Source organism: Mastomys coucha, unplaced genomic scaffold (assembly GCF_008632895.1).
Source record: "Mastomys coucha isolate ucsf_1 unplaced genomic scaffold, UCSF_Mcou_1 pScaffold12, whole genome shotgun sequence".
In the NCBI taxonomy this organism is placed as follows: domain Eukaryota; kingdom Metazoa; phylum Chordata; class Mammalia; order Rodentia; family Muridae; genus Mastomys; species Mastomys coucha.
Genome location: NW_022196894.1, coordinates 8,585,602 through 8,608,747, shown reverse-complemented (window position 1 = coordinate 8,608,747; position 23,146 = coordinate 8,585,602). Strand labels below are relative to the sequence as shown.

General features: G+C 46.6%; 1 protein-coding gene and 2 long non-coding RNA genes across 4 annotated transcripts in view; 1 reads left to right on the top strand and 2 right to left on the bottom strand.

The window, feature by feature from the left end:
- The window catches only part of Shisa9 (shisa family member 9), a 300,205-nt gene extending 282,478 nt beyond the window's left edge, over nt 1-17,727 (bottom strand). The window contains exons 1-2 of one of the 2 annotated variants that reach the window (XM_031362939.1): nt 16,415-17,727; nt 4,506-4,633 (exon numbers count right to left, since the gene is read on the bottom strand). In XM_031362939.1, coding sequence (XP_031218799.1) covers nt 4,506-4,633; nt 16,415-17,100 — 814 coding nt within the window. In that variant the 5' untranslated portion in view covers nt 17,101-17,727. The remainder of the gene's footprint in view (nt 1-4,505; nt 4,634-16,414) is intronic. The other variant, XM_031362943.1, reaches the window with a different exon arrangement.
- On the bottom strand, nt 6,285-7,615 carry LOC116085389. The gene is made up of 2 exons (XR_004116528.1): nt 7,146-7,615; nt 6,285-6,394 (listed from the first exon to the last, which is right to left on the bottom strand). It is a non-coding gene; the product is annotated as an uncharacterized LOC116085389 (long non-coding RNA).
- Nucleotides 7,325-7,863, top strand: LOC116085387. The gene is made up of 2 exons (XR_004116527.1): nt 7,325-7,412; nt 7,642-7,863. It is a non-coding gene; the product is annotated as an uncharacterized LOC116085387 (long non-coding RNA).
- Nucleotides 17,728-23,146: the final 5,419 nt, after the last annotated feature.

The following is a 23,146-nucleotide window of genomic DNA, read 5'->3' as shown; positions in this document are numbered from 1 at the left end:
GTATTGAAGGGGGGTCTCTGGAAGGAGTGGGGGTACAAAAGGGAAACAAGAATGTGATTCCATTCTATTTAATTAAAATATGTTTTTAAATGTTAAAAAAATGAGAAAGAAAAAAGAAAGAAAGATGGAAAAGGGAAGGGAAGGAGAGAAGGAGGGAGAAAGGAAGGGAGGGAGGGAAGGAGAGAAGAAGGGAAGGAACAAAGGAGTGAAGAAAGAAGCAAGCACGTAATGTTGACTTATGGCCTCTATATCTAGATACATGGGTGAGCATGCCCTCATATGCTCATGTAGCTCATTTAACAGATAGATGATAAAAAGTTGGGTGGATGGTTGGATGGATACATGATAGGTAGGTAGGTAAGTAAGTAGGTAGACAGACAGATAGACAGATAGACAGAGTAAGTACATGGACCAAATGCTAAAGTCATGTGAACATATGCATAAAACATAAGGCTACACTGCCACACAGCTCTATACCTAGGCACATTCCAGAAAGCAACTGCTTTTGCTCCAGCACTGACTGGATAGCTGCATTTATATGGACATTGCAAGCACTGGAAGGCACTCTGTACCTGAGTTAATACTGCTCTCTGTCTTCATCACATCGTGCTACAATATCATACAACTAAAATCCAGCCACTGAAGGATGCTGCACTAAAGATACGGAGCTAACCAGGGAGGATCATGAGACACAAAGGGAACATTTGCAAAGAAACAGTAAAATTCAACCAGTGTCTACAGAGTATTTATGAGGAATTTGCCTGTGCAGATTCATCTGAGGAAACTAACCTCAGTGGTGGAAGATGCTAACAGAAGAGAGTGGGTGAGAAGTGTGCAGAACCCCATGCACAAATCTTTGCAAGTCCTCTGTAAACAAGGGTGTCCAAACACATTTTTATTTCAAAACTATCACTGTTGACCCAGCGAAGCTGAGACACATCCAGCTAGGTTCTAGCTGTGACCATTTAGCCATGCCTCCCCTTCCTGAAAAAGATGAACTTCTAAAGGGGTGTTCCTGGGGGCTGCGGTGGGGGAGGCAGATGCTTTCTGAGGATGTACCACTACATGCCCTCACTCAGAAGCTCCAGAGTGTGCAGAAACTCAGCATTCCATCAAAATTTGCACCCTATCCATCAACAACTTCCAAACCTTGCTGATTGTCTACACAGCATGTCAACTCCTGCAACATTTGACCCAAGCATAAAGGGTGAGCTAGCATGAGTGTTTTAAAGATGCTGAGAGCTCCTCATAGTGGCACCAGACTCCCAGCACAAAGGAGGCTGAAGCAGGAGGATTGCAAGTTCAAGGTGAGCCTGAGACACAAAATAAGATTCTGTTTCACAGAAGGGTGGGGAGGAAGAAGGGAGGAAGAGGAGGAAAAGGAGGAGGAGGAAGGGAATGGGAGGAGGAAGAGAGACTTAAAGAATAGTTCTCTCTCTAAAAGCATTGTTGAAGGGGTGGTTGAGTAGAGATGAAAAGGACATGAGACTGTTAAATCCAACAACTTGAATATTAAGTGAAGAATAAGCTAAAATTAGAATGATTCATCTTCTTGGTGTATCACAAATACATGTATCTGCCTTCGTTTTTCAGTTACAGTTATTGTACCTCCCACAATGCCCTGGGAGTGATTTTATATTCAAGTAGGTTTGTTCTAACTCTATGAAGGGCTGGTCTAGTTTTTCACTGATCAGATCACTCACCAGGGTCTTCTCCATCAGCCAACTGGGTTTGGGTGACCATGCAGCATGTTAAGCCCCTAGTAAGCAATTAATATTAATCATGTGGTACTAGCCTCTCAGTGAACTACCAAGATCATTCCATTTTCTGAACATACACATTTTAGGTGACTATAATATATAAAAAGTTCCTATGAATCAATAAGAAGATAAATCATTCATTACAAAGAAGCTCATTCTTACTGCTAACCGTTATTCACATATTGATTTTGCATACAAGTTATCTTTCTAATGTAAATTCAACTTACAAGGTTACATTCTCCCCATTGTTCTTATTCAAATGTTCTCAAGAATACTTGAGGGGAAAGGACTGGGTCAACCTGGCAGGATTACATAAAAGCAGTGTCTGTGGAGATTCTTGTAAGGACTCAATGCTGGAGATAGCACTCATGGAATCTTCCCTGGGGTTTACCAGGAACATCCTCCTGTAGTGTTTGTTTTCCTTGACATCAAAGACCATAAAGTGCCGGGCAGTGGTAGAGCACACCTTTAATCCCAACACTTGAGAAGCAGAGGCAGGCGGATTTCTGAGTTCAAGTTTAGCCTGGTCTACAGAGTTCCAGGACAACCAGGGCTACACAGAGAAACCCTGTCTCGAAAAACAAAAAACAAAGAAATAAAAACAAACAAACAACAACAACAACAAAAAAAAAAAAACATAAAGCAAGGTCTTGTGAGGCCTGTGATTCCAGCTACAAAAAGATCTGAGTTTAAGGAAAGCCAGTGCTGCAGAAGGGCTCAGGGGTGGACTGGGTCTTAGTAAATGAGACCCTGTTTTCAAAATAAAAATAAAAAATGAAAAAGCTAGGAATGTAAGCCAGTAATATCTTACTCAAGTATGGGCCTAAGTCCCACCCACCTTTAGTATTAAAAAAAAAAAAATCAATCACCAAGGCACAAATATAGACCCAAAAAGATTCGCATACATACAGCAAAGTAGCCTGTCACAGAGAAGCTTGAGTTGTTCAGTCCTTGGTCTCCCATCTTCAGTGCAGCTGTAAATGAAGGCCCCTCCTTCCCTTATGCAGACTTCCTTGTTCAGTCCTTGGTCTCCCATCTTCAGTGCAGCTGTAAATGAAGGCCCCTCCCTCCCTTACGCAGGCTTCCTTGTTCAGTCCTTGGTCTTCCATCTTCAGTGCAGCTGTAAATGAAGGCCCCTCCCTCCCTTACGCAGGCTTCCTTGTCGTTCTTTCCCTGACCTTTTGCCTGTGCAGTGGTGAAAGCTGGGTAAGCTTAGCGTTCAATGAACAACTTCAGAGTGCTTCAAAATCACCTCAGAGACTGAGTCTTTACTTCAAAGCCTTTTAACCAACACCTTCCACAGCCATACTTTAGCGACCCCCATTTGTTTGGGGATCCACAATTATCAGACTTGGAAATAGCAGCAGATACAACCAGGTACAATCATGGTTGCCACCATTTATCATATCTGCAGGGTCTGTGGGGTTTGGGCATAAAAATTCCAAAAGAAAAAGCATATGTATTTTATATCACAGTATGTTGATTTCTAATACCATATTATGATCCAATTTATAGATAAATAATATGTAATTGTTTAATGTAATGAAACCTGAAGCATCCTGTTAGGTAGCTCATTCTCCTACCTGTGTCAATGCGAAATACTGTCATTGCCAACAACTGCAAGAATTTTCAAAACCATGAAAAATTATCACCATGTAGAATCAGAGAACCCATAACATCTATGTCAAAGCCCCATACCCTACACAGAGTTTTTCCTTACCTGTTGATTATAAAATTTGCAACCCACCAGCCTGCAACTATGTCTCAGCAAATGAATAAGCCTTGCAGCTTGTGGTGGGGTTTCAGCAAAGGGTGCCCATCCTGGGAAAGTGCATGACACCAACGCTTCTGCTGTCTTTGTGAACCTGCAACTATGGTTTGATGCGCGCTCCCAACTGCCTGCCTCTGCTGCTTTTCAAGCATGATTCTTCACATTGCTTTGACCTGAAAACATGTTTGCTAGGAATGACCACTGCATCAATGTACACTTATCAAATCCAACCAACCTCATTGTCCTTCAGCTTCTAACTGGAGCATCAGCTCCACTGTGTGTTATCTACACAGACCTTTGGAAGAAAGGAAACCTGTGAAAATAAACCCCAGGATCCCCCAGGATGCTCTGTCCCAGGAAATACAGCTACTGAAACATAGTAGTAAAAGAAGCCTGCCTCCCTTGTCCTGGTAGAGCAAGAAAACCAAATGTAGACGCATGCATATTCATCCCCCACTACACACACACACATACACACATAGTGGGGGATTGTTATAAGTCTATTTTATGAAGCTCATTTGATGTTCTAAAAGTTAAATTTCTATGTTCATTAAAAGTAGTGTGAAACTTAAAATTAACAACCAGTCAACCTCAGAAGGCAAATAAGACAATTGATTAACCAATGGCCCAGTCAAGAATAACCAATAGCAAACACAGCTCAACCCACATGAACCAATGAGATAGATTATTAACAGATGAACAAGGAAACAACGCATTGGTTAAGTAAGTACCCAACATGAGAACCATGCTTATAGATCAGCAATGATGAACCAATCAAGTCATCTAGTAATTAACAAAATAACTAACCAAATGGATCACTATTTAACAGACAACAAAACCATGTCAACTCTTACAGTGCCAAACTCAGCATCACATGGGACAGAGAAATCTAACTCATCCTGAGTCTCCCCAGGAAATCCCACCAAGTTCCCACTGCCATATTACTGTGGGACTGGCCAGTGACCTGTACTTACGGAGATTATTTATGGGAGTTCTGGTGTCCATGTTCTCATAATGCTGCACGTGGACTACGATGTTAAGGTCTCTCTCCATGTGGTCAGTGTTGCAGTGGCCCTGTGGCCTCATGACGTCTGCAAGGGCTCTGGAGAAACAAAGAACAGAATTCTGCTCACTCATAATACAACAGTGTGAACCATGTGCCCATCAGTACCCATACTGGACGAACAAGAAAGCCATTCCTTCCAGGGAACTGCCATTCCAGTTAGGGATAGAGCAGAGGAAAACAGAAGCAGTAAAGTGACTGTGAGTAAAGCTTACATAGTCATGCTACATGCTACATACTGCTCACTGGCAAGATAGTCTACCCAACAGTTCTACAGAGGGGTCACATGATGAGTCCATGCACTGTGGCTCCACCCCAAAGGCTGAGTCCGCTGTGCCTAACACAGACGCCAACACTTCTCACTTAGCAATGGCCCGTTATTACGATCATTTACTCAGTCCTTACCATAAGCTAATCACTAAACTAACTGCAATGTCAGGTAAGGGATTACCTAAGCAAAAGAATATACACCTTCCTGTGGGCTCACAAGGAATATTCTCTACAGAAAAATAAACAAAGGCTCAGAGAGGTGAGTTAACTTGCTCAAGGCCACCCAGCCAGTGTGCAGCACAAAGACTTCAACCAATGTTTTTATTTATCTTTTTTTAAAAAAAGATGGGAACACAGTTCAAGTGGTATCAATGACCTAACTTCATGATGAGATGTAAGCTGTGCTTGCACTTAGAACAGAGCAGAGTCAGACAGATGTCACACCCTAAGGTCAGACCTCCCAACACACCTACCTCTTTATTTACCCTCCATAATATGTACATTTAGAAATATGCAAACACCCTTAAGCATATGTAGTACTGGAGTGTTATTTACATGTGAGTCCCTCCACATGTTCAGTCTTCTGGAACCTCCTTCTGCTTTCCCCCTTTGTTTATGCACACGAAGCAAGGTGGAATGCTAAGAGTTGATTTCATGTCTCACAAGCACAGCAGAGAGTTCTCCAGCCTCTTCAGTCCCATGTGTACTTACCTGCAGGGATGGTTATCTCCATCTGCAAGCTTAGCAAGATGGAAGGACAAACCAGCCACTGCGGGTGCCAACTCCAAGCATGGAGATGTTCTATGAAAACCAGTAGACTCATCTCTGTAATAATGAGCAATCCCAGGAACCAACAGGTCGATAGACATCTTCATACTGATCTCCTCTTGGGTCAGGAAGAGGTACACACCTGCAAGTCCTATCTCCATGTTTTAGGGGATACACCCTGACATTCCTAACCAAGTAGACTCTCAGGATCCACATCAAAGGAGACAGAGAAAGGGCAGGTACTGCTTTGTTGGGGTCCACCCAGACCACCAAGAGCTCAGCAGAGCCTCTCTGTTGAAGTCATCAATGGCAGTGATGCTCATACCTAAGGCACCCAGCAACATGTTGAAACTTACTAGATTCATCTGAACCCAGAGAGTTAGACCCTAGAACTGGGCATGTGGGAGATGTTTCTGAAAGCTTTCCCCACATGCCAACTGTATGCTCAGGTTAAGTCTTGAGTCTGTGCTAGAACAACAGGAACCCTGCATGAGGAACATGGCTGTGGTGGTAGGTTATGCTAAAAAGCACAGCCAGGGAGATGTCTGAAGGGAGAGAATCCCAGGACAGTGAAGCCAGAGGCCTACAGGGGCCAGAGGACAAGATGGAATCCATTAGAGGCAGGAGAATAACAACAGCCCGCACACATTTGTTCATTTAGCAGATGTTTATTGTCTACAATATGCCATGCATGACATGAGGCCCTGGGAATATGGCGCTGCACAAGCTGAGAGAGGGCGTGGCCTTCTTGGAGCTCACATTCTATGGGAGAGAATAAAAATAGATACGTTAAATAAAAATAATCAAGAGTTGAAATAAACAAGGAATGGGTCAGCCAACAGAGCCATAACTACAACCCAAAAGTAGAAACAGTCAAAACATCCATCAGCTGAATAGCAGAATGCAGTGTACAAGACAGAGTATTACTCAGCTGTGAAGAGGAAGAATAGAGCCCAAACACCAATCCAGGTGTGAATAAAACTTGAAAACCTTATGGCCAGTGAAAGAAAGCAGACACAAAAAGGCCAGAATTGTGTGGTTTCATTTACATCAAGTGTCTAGAATAGACAAATCCATAAAGAGTACAATCATGGTTACCAGAAGCTATGTGGGAGAGAGAGTGGGAACTGACCGCTAAAAGACAGGGAAGGACTGGGGGGAGGGGAGGGGCAGTTAGTACTTCATTAGACTTAGTGGTAAGAAGTTAGCTAGAGAGATAGGGAGAGACACCAAGCACCATCTTAGGAAGAGAGAGTGAGCAGCAATAGGCTAGTCACAAGATGCCACAGCTTGGATCTGGACTGTCCCTCAGAAATCCATGTCAAAGGCTCAGATTTCATCACAACGCTGAGGATGATAGTGGGGACAGACGTTAAGAGGAGAAGATAAGTGGAGGTCTTCAGTCATGGGAGACAGATGTGGGACCTGGTCACTTCCTGTTCTCACTGTTTGCCTTTCTGGCCATGAAATGAATAGCTGTGTTCTACCAAGTGCTCCTGTCAAGACACAGCACCTTACCACCAAGGTCAACAGATCATGAGCTGAAACCTCCTAGGCTATAGGCCAAAATGAACTTTTCCTCTGTGTAAGTTAATCTGCTCAGATGGTTGCTGCAGTAACAGAAAGCTAGCTCACAAAGGTGAAGGTGACAGAAAGAACATGTCAAGCAGACCATACAGAAAAGCACAAAGGCCCCAAGGCAGGAAAGACATCGGATATCTGAGGAACAGACAAGCAAGCTAATAAAGGTGGAACAGGCCAAACAGGAGAACAAGGCAAGGTAGAGAGTTGTAGCCCATTTTACAAAGTAAGGAGTTGCCCACATGTGTTGTGCTACTGGCAGAAGGTGTGACTAGAATCCCACTCCTGAGTGTCTGAAACCAAAGTTCATGCCCTTCTCTACCTCTGTGCAACAGGCATGGTCTGAAACTCAGGAAGGCTTCAGGGAAGGGAGTTCTGAGACAGACAGGACCTTGTAAACCTAACTTGCCTTTTTCACTTCTAAACAGGTTCTTCATCCTGGGCTTCAAAGGATCGCTGAATTCTTCTGGAATTGAATGGAAAATTTGTTTGTGCTTTTTTTTTCTTGAGTAAAGAATCCATAACTTTCATCAGATTCCCCATGGGTTTACTCCCAAAACACCAAAATAGTAGAGCTTTCCCCATCAGCCTTAAGCCTGGCTTTAATGGCCTTTGGTCATTAAAATGAGAAATAAATTCAATTATCTGTATTGATGGCATTGTCTGCATTGGACCCACACAGCAGATGGCAAGAGTCAGGGACCAAGGATCAAGGGAGGTCCCAGAGACACCTTCACCAGGACCCTTACTTCAGTCATACATGTCCCACAGGGAAGGTACACATTAAATTATAAACTTTATGTCAGTTGATCATCACAAAGCAGGCATGTGGATAAATGAAGAGCTATCCACAGGCTGAAGACAGATCTGCAAATGCAAGCAACAACATGGCAGGCAAGGTGTGGTGGTGCAGACCTGTAATCCAGTCGTGGGAAGTTTGAAGCTATCTTGGTTTACATGAGCAGTTCTAGGCCAGCCTTAGGCTACATAGTGAGTCTATAATGAGAACAGAACAGGAGAAAGAGTAAGAGAGTAAGTAGAGATGGAGGAGATGAAGATGGAGGAGATGGGGGAGATGGAGGAGATGAAGATGGAGGAGATGGAGGAGATGAAGATGGAGGACATGGGGGAGATGGAGGAGATGAAGATGGAGGAGATGGAGGAGATGAAGATGGAGGAGATGGGGGAGATGGAGGAGATGAAGATGAAGGAGATGGGGGAGATGGAGGAGATGAAGATGGAGGAGATGGGGAAAATGATGGAGATGAAGATGGAGGAAACGGGGGAGATGGAGGAGATGAAGATGGAGGAGATGGGGGGATGGAGTAGATGAAGATAGAGGAGATGGAGAGGGAAGAGATGGAGACATAGAGGAGATAGAGATGAGACAAAGATGGAAATGGAGAAGATGGAGGAGATGGAGAAGATAGAGATAGGGTGGGAGAGGAGAACAGAGATATAGAGGAGAGAAGAGGGGGAGGAGGAAGAGGAAGAAGAGGAGCAGGAGAGAACTCCACTCTCCATTACCTTCTCACAAAATTAAAACATTCAGATTCAAAGTCATCCAAAAAAATCAAAACTCTCAAGAAGAACACTCAAAGTGTGGATTTACTTATAGTGAGGAACATCATCCTTAGTGTGTACAGAACACTCAAAGTGTGGATTTACTTATGGTAAGGAAAATCATCCTTAGTGTGTACAATGATTTGGAATTGTAGTTCCTAGGAGAAGGAAGACATCACAACTAACTACATACTTCAAAGTAAGGTTTATTTTCTCACCTCTCCACAGTCCAAAACTTACTCTTCATGGCACGTCTCACATTTGTTCATAGGTCCTGGCATATACTTGTTGCCGAATGAGTGTATTTTGTGGTGCATACTAAACACAATTTTAGGTGGGACATGTAATGACTCAGGGGGAAGGGAATCCCATTCATCAGAAACAAAACAAGCCAACACTTGAGGGTTTAACGAATTGTCCTGGTGTCTGTTTGGATCTGAATAAAGCAAAAGATTGATCCTTCCCCAACTAACAGAATTCTCCTGCCAGGAGGCTGTGAGACCCGAGCATCTGTCCTTTCTAGTTCTGTGGAATCTCTCTGTCAACATTCAGGCTTGAACTGAGGCATGAGCTTGGCAAATTTTGGACTTGGTAATTCCATATAATAAAGCTTTTGATGTTTTAATTCTGTTTCCTGAAGCACCAGGCTTCATTTGAGCCCCTCATAGGAGCAGCTACACTTAGATCCCTTTGCATCCCCACTCACCCACACACACTCTTAGCCTGACTTAGAACAATTGTGTTGGCATATTATCTTTGAAAAATGATCAAGTATTGGCAATTTCACAAGCTTCAACCTAATATCAATTTTCTTGTACATTTCATTGTATGTTATCTTTCCCTCCAGTGTGAGGGAAAGAACTGCACCTGTATCTGTCACCACCCTCTCATGAGTTATAGCTCAGTGCTGGCCATAAAGTAGATATTCAATATGTACTAAATATCTAAGACAACCACTAGATAGATAAAGGATGGACGGACGGATGGACGGATGGATGGAGTAGGTTATGCTATGTAAAACAGAACAACAGAAATAGAACTGTCTTTATTAGGCATTCAAGACACAGCTTTGGTATGTTTGTCCCTGAATTCCTTACTATGAATAATAATGGAAAGAACCAGACAATAAACCAATCAACTGATAGCTAATAACCGATCAACTTACTTTTGAGACCATGCTACAAAGGGAAGAAGATAACAGTGAGCACTAAGCCGGGACATGTGGAGGAGTGGGAGGGCTAAGCATGAGAGGTCAGAGGAGGCTTCCTGGAGAAGGCAACACTATAGCTGAAACCTGAAGGGTGAGGACCAACCACTTCAGATCTAAAGGAAGAAGACCCATCCAAACAGACGGAGAATGAGCGTGGCCTGTCTGGCTGGAGGGCAAAATAGAAAAATTATATAACTTTTCTTTCTGATCCAGAAAGCAAACATAAGACGCCAATATTTCCAAAGGGAGCGCCAAGTCCCAGGACCTGCCCTGAATGTTCCCAGGTCTAACTTTGTCTGCAGATCTGTTTCTCTTCACTTGTTGGGTTTTGGTTTGGTGTTTTGTTTTGAGACAGCGTCTCATGTATTAGAGGCTGCCCTCAAATTCCCTATGTAGCTGAGAAACTATTAATTCTCCTGACACCCCACCTGGCCCCAGAGCTGAGAGTAGAAGTGTACACCATCATATTGGTTCTGGGCAGTAGTGGGACTCAAACACCAGGCTTCATGCTAAGCAAGTACTCTGCCAACCAAACTACCTTACAACTTCATATCCTGAGTTTTAAACACATCAGTGGGCTTCCCGAGCATCATCTCTTGCACAAGAAACTTCATTGTGTTCATTGTTCAGGACACAAGGACAATGGTCAAAATCAAATTTTCTATAGTGGTGATTTACACCAGTGTAAACAAATATCAAAGCTCATCAAACTCTTCAATCAAAATGTGTGTATTTGATGGCATAAGTTATGCTTCCATAAAGCTGACTTCAGTTCCCAAAGAGAAGTAAATGTGTCCTGCAAGAAAAATAGATATTTCCATGTGAGACACATGGGCTTCTCCAGCTTGGGAAGCCAGGAAATAACCACAGGCATGCTGAAAGATGGGCAGATGAAAGGGGTGCTCGAAGAGCACAGCAGAGGCCCATGGAAGGGGCACTTGCCACTTGATGACATATCTTTGCATAGGACTACAGTTCTTCTAAAGCATTTTTGAAAACCACACAGGACACTGCTATGTCATTTGCCCACATGGATTTATTTTTTCTGGCTTGGAATTTTTTATTCTGTTTGAAGATGGGAATAACAACATGTGTTTCCTACCAGCTTCAAGTGGAGAGAGCTTCAAATATGCATGTCTGACCTCAAGGCTGTTTCCCCAATATTTCCACGGAGAGGTCTAACCCTGCCAGGACAGGTATATAAAATATTCTTAGACTTGACCTCACATGGACTCCCAGAAAGCCCTGCTGCACACTGCTGTTCTCCGGGCATTGCGTACTTCTTTGGGATCTGAGAAGACTAACGGGCCTGTGGGTATATACTCCCGCATAGTGCAGTCCAGCAGCCAAGGACCTGCTCCCTGCTTCAGACCATCTGGGTTTCAAGCCAATCTCCTCTAGCTCACTAGGTGCTCACTCACCCTCTTGGAAAGCAGTCTGTGCCTCCGTAATCAGCAGACTGTCACAGAAGCTACCTTGTGGGGGAGGGGTGTGAAATTAAATGAGAATTTATACACAAGCTTGTGGCAAAATTGCAAATCTAACACGGGTTCTTCGACATCCCCTAGATAGCACTTTGCAGTACATTTAATCTAGTCATACACAAGCCATCCTTCCTGTTCAAAGCCTGCCAGCTTCTCCAGATCAGATGGAAATGCAAATCCAGAGAGATTAGGAGAGTTGGCCACCACTACAGAGTCGAGTGAGGATCAGGCACTGGGGTCTAAGTTGCAATGCTACCCTCTTCAGTGGAAAGATGAAGAACTCCAGTAAGAAAGATGCTGGGTAGTGGCTCTGGCTGGGCTCTACGCTAATCACTTTCCAAGCCTGCTCCTCATTGAATTCTCAACCTGCAGATACTAACTGGAGTTGCAAAGATGTGAAGCAGCCTTCCCAAGGTCACCCAAATATTAAAAGACTTCACTAGATGTACTGGGAGCATATGCTGTTCACATAAACCTTCTGGATCTCCGGGGGGCATTGGAGTGGATGGAGTAAACCCAAGAGCTCTCTGAAGGAAATGCTTACCACCCAGCACACACCAGCATCTGCTCTGTGAAAACCACAGGTGCAGTGACCAGAGCTCCTGAGTGGGACAGAGGAATTACAAATTGGAATTCTCTGAGAAATCCAGTTCTTCAGTACAAGCTAGTGACTTGAAGTTGGTTTTAAAATAGCGTGAATATTAGGGGTGGAAGAAATTTCACAGCCAAATACAATAACGCCTCTTTACCTGATCCAGAAAGCCAAACTCTGAAGGACATTTGGGGGGGTGAGAAGGAGGCTCTAATATGATCGGACAGTTAATGACATTTTTGTTCTCATTCTAAGTTGTGAACGTGGAATTGTATTGTGTGAGGAAAATGTTGTTCTTAGGACACCCATGCGGCAAGTGTTTGGGAACTGAATGCTGCTGCATCTACAGCTTCTTTTCAAATGGTTCTGCTGGATGGGAGTAAGAGATAGGGAGGAAAAAAGGAAAGGAAGAAGAGGGACAGAGGAAGGAAAAAGAAAGAGAAGAAAGAAGGAGGGAAGGAAGGAGAGAGGAAGGAAGAGAGGGAAAGCGGGAGAGAAGGAGAGAAGGAGGGAGGGAGAGAAGGGGAGAAAGGGCAAAAGAAATAGAAAGAAAAGATAAAAATGAAGCAAAATTTAACAAAACTGTGAAGCTAGTCTAATTAAGATTAGTGGTTCTCAGTAGGGGGATTTTACTCCTCTGTGTCAACTGAGTGTCTAGTGACATTTTCTACTGTCACTAGACAGGTGGAGGGTGGGTGTCATCTACTTAGTGGGTGGAGGTCAAGGATGCTGCCAGACACTTTACAATATGCAAGGCAGTTCCCTCCACGGGAGTTCCTCTCCACCCTGAATGTAAGCAGCACCAGTGTAAAGGCCCTGATTCAGGCAGACTGTCCTGCAGTCCACTGTTTCCCATTCAGGGTTTTTACATGTTTCAGTTTTTTTTCTTACTAAAAACATATGGTGGCACACACCTATAATCCATACCCTGGGGTGTAGCAGATCATGAGATGGAGACCAGCCCAGGCCATATGATCAGACTATATTGCAAAACAATAAACAGAAAACTTAAGACACTCAAATGGTAGTAACACTTTGCAAGCCAGAGGGAATCTATCTACCCAGGGGCTTTCAGGGCCACAGTTAGTGGAAGCCACAGTGCCTGTGGTTGCCTGCCTTGGTGAGGCTGGAGAGCAAGCTGCTTCCCTCCTTCTCTCTCCCTCCTTCTCCCCCTAGGGGAGCTTGACCCTGTGGGGGTCAGAGATCAATGTCTGAACACCCTGTGTGATTGCTCTCCACCTTCCATTTTCGGACAGGGTATTTCACTGAGCCTGGAGCCCAGCAACTGGATAGGCTTTAAGAAGCCCCTGGGATCCACCTGTCTCCACCTCTAGCACCAGTTTACAGATACTCACCACTGTGCTTGGCTTTTTATGTGGGTGCTGGGATTTGAACTCAGGTCTTCACTCTTGCACAGCAGGCACTCTTTCCCAGTGGGCCATCTCCCTAGTCCTTACAAGATGGAATAGGCTCTCCCCACCCCTCCTGGTGACTGTCCTCCTCAGCCCAGAGCCAACCAGGTCATATTCCAAGGACTCCAGATGTGCATTCTGACATGCTGGGGACCTCCATTGGAAAACCCAAGTTTCCTGGTCACTGGGACAAAGTGTGCCTGACACCTGTGTGTCCTTGCCACGGTACTTCCCAGGCAAAATGAGAGCAAGCCCCATGACTGTGTCCCTAAGCCCCTGGTAAACACTAAGAGGTTGTGGCTGGCAGGTTGACTGCTCCTGGAATGCACCTCACCTCAGAGCAGCCTCTTTGCTTCTAAGCTTGGTGCACTGGTCCCTGCTGGAGGATCCCTTAGCACCATCAGGCAAAAGCTAATGAGCCAGTTGCCACACTGGGCTCCAAAGGATTAAGTACATAAGAAGCATATGATGGGGCCCGGGGCAGCCCAGGTGCCACCGAAAGGTTATACAAGTAGAGAGAACAAGCTCCTGAATGCAAGAAGAGTCACACTGTCCTCTGCTTTTCTCCTGGATTAGCTCTGCACCTCCTCCCTTCCAGTGTCTCTCCTGGATCTCATGGTCACTGAAAAAGAGTGCTAAAGAAGAGGTCTGAGGCCCACTGTAAATAGACCATCAATCGCCATAAGAAGAGCTTAAGAATCTGTACCCTGAGATGCTCCCCAGAAGCTGAGGCTGGGCCTGAAGACAGCTGACTCAAGTATAAGTGGGTTGAACCCAGAATGTCACAATGTCACAATTTTCTGCTAACTGCCTGACTTTAAGCAAAGCCACTTCACCTGTGCCATGATTTTCTCCTATGTAAATAGGGAATTAAAATAGCAACCATGTTATAGGCTAGCTGTGAGAACTGATTTTACACACACACACACACACACACACATAAGCACACAGGCACACACACTTGACAGTGCCTGGCACCTAGCCTTGTGCCCTGAAGCAGGTCCCTTCACAGTGTTTGGATGAGAATCACCTGGAGAGCTTTGCCAGCCCTGATACTTGGCTCCCCCCCACACATTCTAATTTAAAGTCAAAGGGGGTGGGGCCCCTGGCAACAGGGACTTAGACAATACAGGTGGTCTGAAACAGCAACACTCTTGGAAAGCGTACCTAAGAAGCTGCCTGTGACATAAGCCAGTCTTCTCCCTTGCCAAGGCCAGGCACTTCTACTGCATTTTAAAATCCATGAATGTTTACAGGAGGAACCTAGTTAAGTACCTAGCTCTGGGTACTCCTGGATGCAGCCTCCAAACAGACCTTACCTAGTATATGCAGAAAAACTGGAGTTAATACCTCTAAAAAGAGCTGTCTGAGAGGAGGGATCATCAGTGGAGAGCTAGGTTGACCAGAGCACCCAGTCCAAGGGAGCTTGAAGCTGAAGCCTCATCCACAGACCTGCCAACAGTAGCTCCTCTCTCCACCAAATCCCAAAAAAGGAAAGGAGGACTTAGCAAAAGGGCATGGTGGAGATTTCAGCCCAAGTTAAGGTGTCAGCAAGGCAGCTTTCCTATCTCTGAGTACTGGCTCCAGTTTCCTGGATGCCCTGGGAGCTTATTTTTGTGCCCCAAGAATACACCATCTACCACTAACTGATCAGAACTTCCCACCTTCCCTCCAGATCCCTTATCTCTGGGAAAAGGAAAAACTCAACAGATACTCTTTCTCGTTGAAACAGAAAATGATTGCTAGTGAGGTGGTAATGTTCCTTTGCCTATTTTTGCAAGGTCTCTTTGTTCAGATTTTTAGGCATGTACACAGATACCATGCACACACGCACGAGTGTGCTAGCACATGCACACACACAACACCCTCCTACATGTGTGGGGGGGGAGGGGCAGTGGTTGGAGAGTGAATAGAACACTGTGACTTCCATGCCCAGACTCAAAGTCAGTTGGGCTTTGGCTCCAGCCATCCTGCTGTTAGCTGGCCCATAGTTCCCCTTGCATCCCTCTCACCCAGACCTCATGCTAACCCAACATCTCTCCCCTGGCTCCTGGCTTACTCTGCATCCTTCACCTCCAAAGTTATTGAGTTCTGGGAATCAACTGAGACACTTGGGGGAGGGGTTAAACAAAAAGGCAAACAGCTCCCTTAATCCCCAAATGCTTTCTCCCATCTGCTGCGACTTTGCCAGTGTTGGGACTTGCATAATGAATAAAGGGAAAGGCAAAGTTGACAAATCAAGGTGCTTGAAGGGTGGAGGGGACCTTTGGAGTCAGCTCCAAGCCAGGCAAGGCATGCAGCCTTGTGATGGCTGCAGTACAGAGAGGAATAGATGGTGAAGGAGAAATGGATCGGGAAAGAAGATATTCTAATCAAGGGCCCTCAAAGCTCTGGGGAAATGCCAGATCTAGGAGGCTTTTGTTCTGGCCCTCTCTGTGCACTCTCCCTAACCTTTGCTTCATTTTCGCTAGTGTACAAGTTGCAGGAGATACTCACTCTTTCCCCCCTCCCTCCTTTCCTTCCTCCCTTCTCCCCTCCCTTCCTCCAAGCGCACGAGAGATCACACACGCCCCCCCCCCTTTTCAGGTTCTCCTGCCGCTGTTTGCCTAGGGAGGAACATCCAGAATAAATGGATCCTCTCCCCAAAACGCAAGAGTTTAAAGACCAGGCTATGTGTCGCAAGTCCCACCACCATATCTGGTGAAAGGGAACAGGAGGTGGGCGAGGGAAATGAGACTTTCCCCTTCCACACTCGGCCTTCACCTCCACCTGTACTGAACCCGATGCCTCGGGCTCAATGCTACAAGCGAAAGTTGTCGTCCTGGGTGACATTCCCCAATCAGAGACCTTGGGGTGGAGGGAAGCACGGCTGGGGGATGTTGGAGATAGATGGGAAAGGAAAGTGGACCCAAAGAGGAGGGCGAAGGGAAGGCAGCCCACCTGGACATGTGTTCCCTTTGGGGCCGGTGCGCTTTCTCTAGCCCCAGCTTGGTGAAGATGCCCACCAGCACCATGACAGCCACCACCCCGCAGATGATGTAGACGATAAGGTTGGTCTTGTCCTTGGTAGGGTCGTGCAAGGGGTCATCCTTACGCGCTGGGGGCTTGCCCGTGTTAAGCCAGAGTGGCGTGTCATAGTTGGTACAGGTGCTCTGGTTCAGTCGCCGCTTCTTAAACGTGCAGCAGAACCGGAAGCCACAAGTCCCGCAGCAGAAGATGAAGTCGCCCGAGCTGCAGTTGAACGGCGGGTCCCACTGGCCCATGACATCGAAGTAGCCCCTACAGGAGTCTGGCGTCGGCGCTCGAGTCGGCGGTGCGTCCGAGCCACCGACGCCCTCGCCGGCCTCTCCAGAGGCGGCTCCGGAGCGGTTGCCCCCTGTGAGCAGCAGCACACCGCCCAGTTGCGCCAGCTGCCCGTGCCCAGCTCGCTCCTGCGCCCGGCACATGCGGGCACACAGCTCGGTGAGGAAGCAGCCGAGGAGCAGCCTGAGGACTCGGCGCATCGTGTCTCCCAGCCTGGGCTGGAGCGCTCGGCCGCCGCTGGAGCCGCTGTCGCCGCCTCTGGACGCGCGGCCGAAGCTGCCGAGGCTGCTGGCGGGGGCTGCGGGCCGCCGCTGGCCGCACATGCAGGGAGGCGGCGCGGGGCGCTCGGTGGTCGGCGGCCACTGCGCTGGGCTCAGACTGCGTTCGCCTCCAGCGCGACGCGCGCCGAGGAAGGGGGCTGGCCGGGGAGGAGCGCGCCGGGGCCGGGCGGGGACGGAGCAGGAGCGGGGGCCAGCGCGGGGTGCAGGTCCTGCTGGCCACCGGGGGAGGCGGGGGCGGGAAGCAGGAGAGTCGCTGTGTCCGTAACTCCCCTCCGCCTGCCGCCCTGGACTCAGCTCCCCACGTTCGCTCGCTCGCAGGATGCTCTTCACCTCTCCAGCACGCCAAGTGCGCTGGAGAGAGAGAGAAGCGACACTTGTGGAATGAGGGGAGGGCCAGAGGGAAGGGGGAAGGGGAGGAGGAGATGGGGGGGAGCGGGTGCGGGGTGCGAGTGCTAGATCGAAAGGGGCGGGGGCGAGGAAAGAGGTGACTCGGGCGGGCGGGGGCGAATGGGGGGCGTGGAGAGAGCGTTCGGGCAGAAGCAGCAAGCTCCAGGCTCGGAAGAACAGCTCTGATTTCTCGGCAGGTGGAAAGAACCGCGGCCGGGACCTCGGGCACCCTCTCGGGGAGAAAGGTGCGCCTCACCCCAAGCAAAGGCTCAGAGGTGGCTCCGCCCGCGTTTTTCCCCCCTAGGGGTGCGTGCGCAGGAGCTGCGATTGCAGTCTGTCGATCAGGGAAAGGGTGACTCTAGGAGAATCGGGACAGATTAGATGGCTTGCTCACTCCAAGACATACTAGAAGCAGTGTAGACAAGATCTCCCTCCTCCTCCCGGGCGTACAGGGACTGCCTTGCCCTTTCCGGGGATGCGACCTCCTGCCTGGCGCGAGCCTGGGATGGTTGGAGTCCCTGGACAGAGAAGAGGCTGGAACTGGGAAGGTGGGTTAAATGTCAGCCCCCTTGGGCTGTGGTAAGCATCCCAGAACAGGGGCTTGGCTCATTTTAAAAGCTCGGAGGTCTGGGGAGGCGACCAGCGGACAAAGCGAAGGCAATGGCTCATCCTGGAAGGGCTCTCCTAAGAACTCGCTTAGCCCTTAGGACCTGCAGCTTTCTGTCCCTCTTCGCCCCCGCAGCGTTCGCTGAGCTCCACAGGAGGGCACACAGCGGCGCCGCCTCTGCGCTGGCAGTTTTGGCGCAGCGCAAGGCCTGGGCACTCATCCTCAGCCACTCTGTCGTTCCTGCAGCCAGCGCGACAGTCTCCAGAGCAGGCTGTCCCCTGTCCCCACGGAGCCCCCCCTTCCCGACATCCTCACCGAGCTTGTTTCCTTGGCTCCCAGCATCTCTTCTCAACCTTTCCAAATCTGCTCTCTCTCTCTCTTTCTCCTGACCGATCCCTCCCAGCCCGCCATAAGCCCTCAACCATTTCTCCTACTTCTTCCTGCCCTCTGCTTGAATTTGATTTCAATAGCCCCTAAATCAGGATTCACATCAAAGCTGCTAAGCTAAATTTATATCCCCACACGCCCCGGCGTTTTGTTTTTTAATTGTATTAACTGAGTATGCTCTTTGCAGTAGGCTGGGTGATTCACAGGAAGGCAATGGTTTTTCTTCCCTCTCCTCTGTTTCGCTTCAGCTGCAGGACTCTTTGGGGAAATTTTCAAAGGACCACAAGGTTGGGCCACATGTAAAATGGTGTGCTGGGATCTTCTTAATTGAAAATTTATGAGAGAGTTTATTAGGACTGTGTGGCAAGTTTTCTCCAAATCAAAGGATTTGGCTAAGCTCACCCTCCCTTTGAATAAACAAGGTTTACAAATGCAGCCTAGGGCCACCTTGGTAAACCACACAAGGTGGTCTTAGGTCTTAGAACTAAGACTGACTGCAGTAGACCCTCCAACCCAACTTCCACTGGAAAAGGGATGAAAACTGCCAGTCATCAGCTTCCTCACAACAGGACCCTGCAAATAGGGTGGGACACATATCTCTCATACTGGCAACCCACAACTGCCACCACCTTGCCCATCCCATAAACATAAGCATTGATGTGGGAGCTGATGGCAGCTGACATTTCTCTGCGAGTTACAGCATAGCCCCTAAGCTTGCTTTTATTAAAAATCAATAACTACTAGGTACCAGACAAGCTGGGAGCTTGTAGAGGGATCAGTGGGCTCAGGAGCCCCATTAATTCTCTGCTTCTTGGTTAATATTATCTTTCCAATAGCAATGAGAGAAACTGAGCCTCAAAGCAATGACAAAAGCTACCCATAGGAGTGTGTGTGTGGAGTTGACATTTTACCCAAGAACTATGCTTGCAGAGCCTGTGGCCTGGCCACTTCCTACCCTCTCTTAACAGACATGCACTTCACCTCCAATTATGTATTTCTATCTTTAATGTCTCCAAGAACTGCCATGTAAATAACATGATTAAAATGGCCTTGATAATCTGTGTTCCCAGGCACATAGACAAAAACTACTTGTGAACTATGTTAGCCATGTGTTTAGTTAATTAAGATTTTTAACAAGTTATGAGTCATGAAAGTGCTTTATAATGAAAGCAAAAGGACCTGAGTTCATCCCCTAAAACCTACATGAGGAAGCAGAGTGTGGTAGCACATACATAGCTGGGGAAGCTGGGGAAGCAGCTGCGGCCAGCTGTCCTAACCTATTGCAGGATCTCCTGACAAAGGGATGGGGGTTGGAGAGATGGCTGAGCAGTTAGGAGCCTTTACTACACTTTCAGAGGACTCAGTTTGGTTCTCAGCACCCAGCTCAGGTGATTTACAGTCTCCTACAGCTCCAGTGTGGGAGTGCATGGCACTCTCTGGCCTGCTCAGGAACCCACATGCGCTTGGTACATATAAATTACACAAACACATAAAAAGATAGATCTTAAAAAAATTAAGTTCTTGAGGAATGACACTTGAAGTTGTCATTTGGCTTCAGCATTCACTGCTACACATGCATATGCAGGCCTGCACCCACAGAAATACGCTTATCCATAGAGACACACACACATGCACACACACACACACAGAGAGAGAGAGAGAGAGAGAGAGAGAGAGAGAGAGAGAGAGAGAAATTGACCAACTGACTTATAGACATGATGGGGGGCAGAAAGAGATCTTTAAGAAATTATTCTGTCTGTGACAAAAAGAAGAAAGGAATACCCAGAGCATGAATGGTAGTTTCTAGCATCAAGACTTCCCTGAGGTTGGGAAATATCTACAGTTGGGCTTGGTGAGGGACCTTCCAGCAGGCTTCCAAGGATCCAAGAAGTTGTGAGCTCTGGCTAGCAAGTGGTAAAGCCAGTGCCAGAATAAGCTGCCCAACTACTAATGTATTCTTCTGCCATCTCCAACCCTGCTCCAACACCCATTGGTGCTCACTAGCCAGAATCAAGGTGTCCTTTATAATGACTTCATAGAAAAAAGTAGGTTTTACAGACACACACACACACACACACACCACACACCACACACCACACACACACAAACACACACAAACACACCACACACACACACACACACACACACACACACAATTTCGAGATTTCAGAGATTTAAGAGACTGTGAAACATATCTAGGAAGTCCACTTCTGGATATGCCTTTGGTCTTTACACAAGGCTCTGTCTGCAAGACTTAACTCTGGCTGCTGCTCCCAGCTTTAATTAACAGAGACTGCCCCCTGTTTGCAACAAGAAAACTGCAGCAGGAGCTGTGCTTCAGAAAGAAGCAGACTGAGATCCACCCTGCCTGCCTTTTTCCTGGAAGAATCCTAAACCTCATCCCATTCCCCAGGACCTTTCTCCTGATTCAGTTCCCTTCCTATTTGCTGGGCCTGGGCCTGGGCCTGCTGGGATTGCCCCAGCCCATGTGCCAAGTCTTTGAAAACTATTTAGGAAAATCATCTTTGTTCTTTTCAGTCTTTGGAGAGGTAAAAATGCCCATTTTCATATCAAGTTATCAAGTATAACCACTACCCCCTGATAGGGGTATGGTTGTTCAGGACACATGACAAAAAGTATATTTCTTTTAAAGTTTCTATATTGGGGGTAGAGGCAGGTTCTAAAGTTGCTCACTGGAACAGCTGGCAAGTTCATAGACAAGGAAAAATCATATCACATCTCTTCCCCAAACCACTACAGAAACAAAGTCACTTGAACACACCCTAGGGAAAATTTTGGCCCTTTATGAAAGCTTTCTTTTCTATGAAAGATATGAGGATGCTATAGTATTATAACCCGGGTCCTTTTAGTATCTAAAGAAGAACCTCTTTTACTCTGCCCTCAGTTATTCAGGCTGCGGTACCCACTACAACAAGCATGCAGTCATACTAGTTAACAATTAAGGAAGGGTATGGGCTGCCTGGGACTACCTTGAAACCAGTGTTTATAAGTCATGCAACAAATTAAATTATGTGCATAGTGGCCCTTCTCTGAATGAGTTGTTTGTTAATCTTTCTCATCGGGTGGCTTTTAAGGTTTCAAAGAGGTTTCCAAGCAACTGTTAGCCTTGAGGGGGAAAAGGAAGAGATGACACACAGGCAAATTGTAGCAAGCCTTGCCTGCTCCAGAAACAGATATTTGATGGATTTTATTCTCCATGTTTGCAGAGATAAAGAGACTTCACAGAGGTGAAGTAGGTCAGTAGCATGGCTCCCCAGCACTGACGGTGGGGCCCCTCCACAGATAGCTCACTTGTCAATAATGTCTTATTTGTTTTGATATGCTTTTTTTAAAAAAGTACATCCTCTAAACGAATTAATAGGCAGAAGTGTTAAAATGTAGTTGGTTCTTTTAAATTCACTAATGTAAAGTCAATTTAAGAAAATAAACACAGGACCAGGATCAGAGGTGAGGAGGACACAACATCTGTCCCAACACCGGGAGTAACAGGGACCATCAGGACCCAGGCACACAGGAACTCTGCCAGCCCAGTGGCTCAGGTTGCTTCCAGTCTGTCTGGGCCAGCCAGTGCCCTGAGCAGACCTTGGGTACAAACTCCGCAGTCATTCTCAAAACACCCAGAGGAAGCTCCACTTCCAGGTGTTCTAACAAGCCCAGGGTCACAGGATCCCAGAATCATAGGATCACAGAGACAGCTTGACTCTGAGGAGTTCTGACACAACCAGGATCACAGGAAGGACAGGCTCCAGTCAGATTTAGCAAGGGCAGGTAGCAGAAGAGATAACCAGATGATGCAGGGCAAGCGTAAGAATATAAGCAACAGAAACCAAGGTTACTTGGCATCATCAGAACCCAATACTCCCACCATTGTAAGTCCTGGACACATCATCACACTGGAAAAGCAAGATTCAGATCTAAAATCAGTTCTCATGATGATGATACAGGACTTTAAGAAAGACATAAATAGCACCCTCAAAGAAATACAGGAGAACACAGGTAAACAGCTAGAAGCCCTTCAAGAGGAAACACAAAAATCCCTTGAAGAACTACAGGAAAACACAATCAAACAGGTGAAGGAAATGAACAAAACCATCCAGAATCTAAAAATGGAAATAGAAACAATAAAGAAATCAGAGAGACAACTCTGGAGATAGGAAACCTAGGAAAGAAATCAGGAGTTGTAGATGCAAGCATCACCATTAGAATACAAGAGATAGAAGAGAGAATCTCAGGGGCAGAGATGCCATAGAAAACATTGACAGAAGCAAGCCAGTAAGGAACATCCCTCCATGGGCTCAGAGCCAGCTTCTTCTCCAGGTTCCAGTCCTGCTTGATTTCCTTTCCTGACTTCTTCCGGTGATGGACTGCGGAATTGTGTTCTTGGTGATGTCTGGAAGAGATGCATGGCTTTGGACAATGATTATGAAATACAGGAAAGACAGACTGCATAGTCCTGGCTGTCCTGGAACTCACTCTGTAGACAGGCTGGACTCCAATTCACAGATCTTTCTTGAGGAATGAAGTCAAAGGATATTTTTTGTAAGAGAGTAACATTTACAGATGTATTCAGTAATTTGAAGATTTATATAAGGCCTGGTGACCTCAGTTCATTCCTGGTATCCACAGTGTGGAAGAAGAGACCTGACTCCTGAAAGTTGTCTTCTGATCACATATACACAATAAATG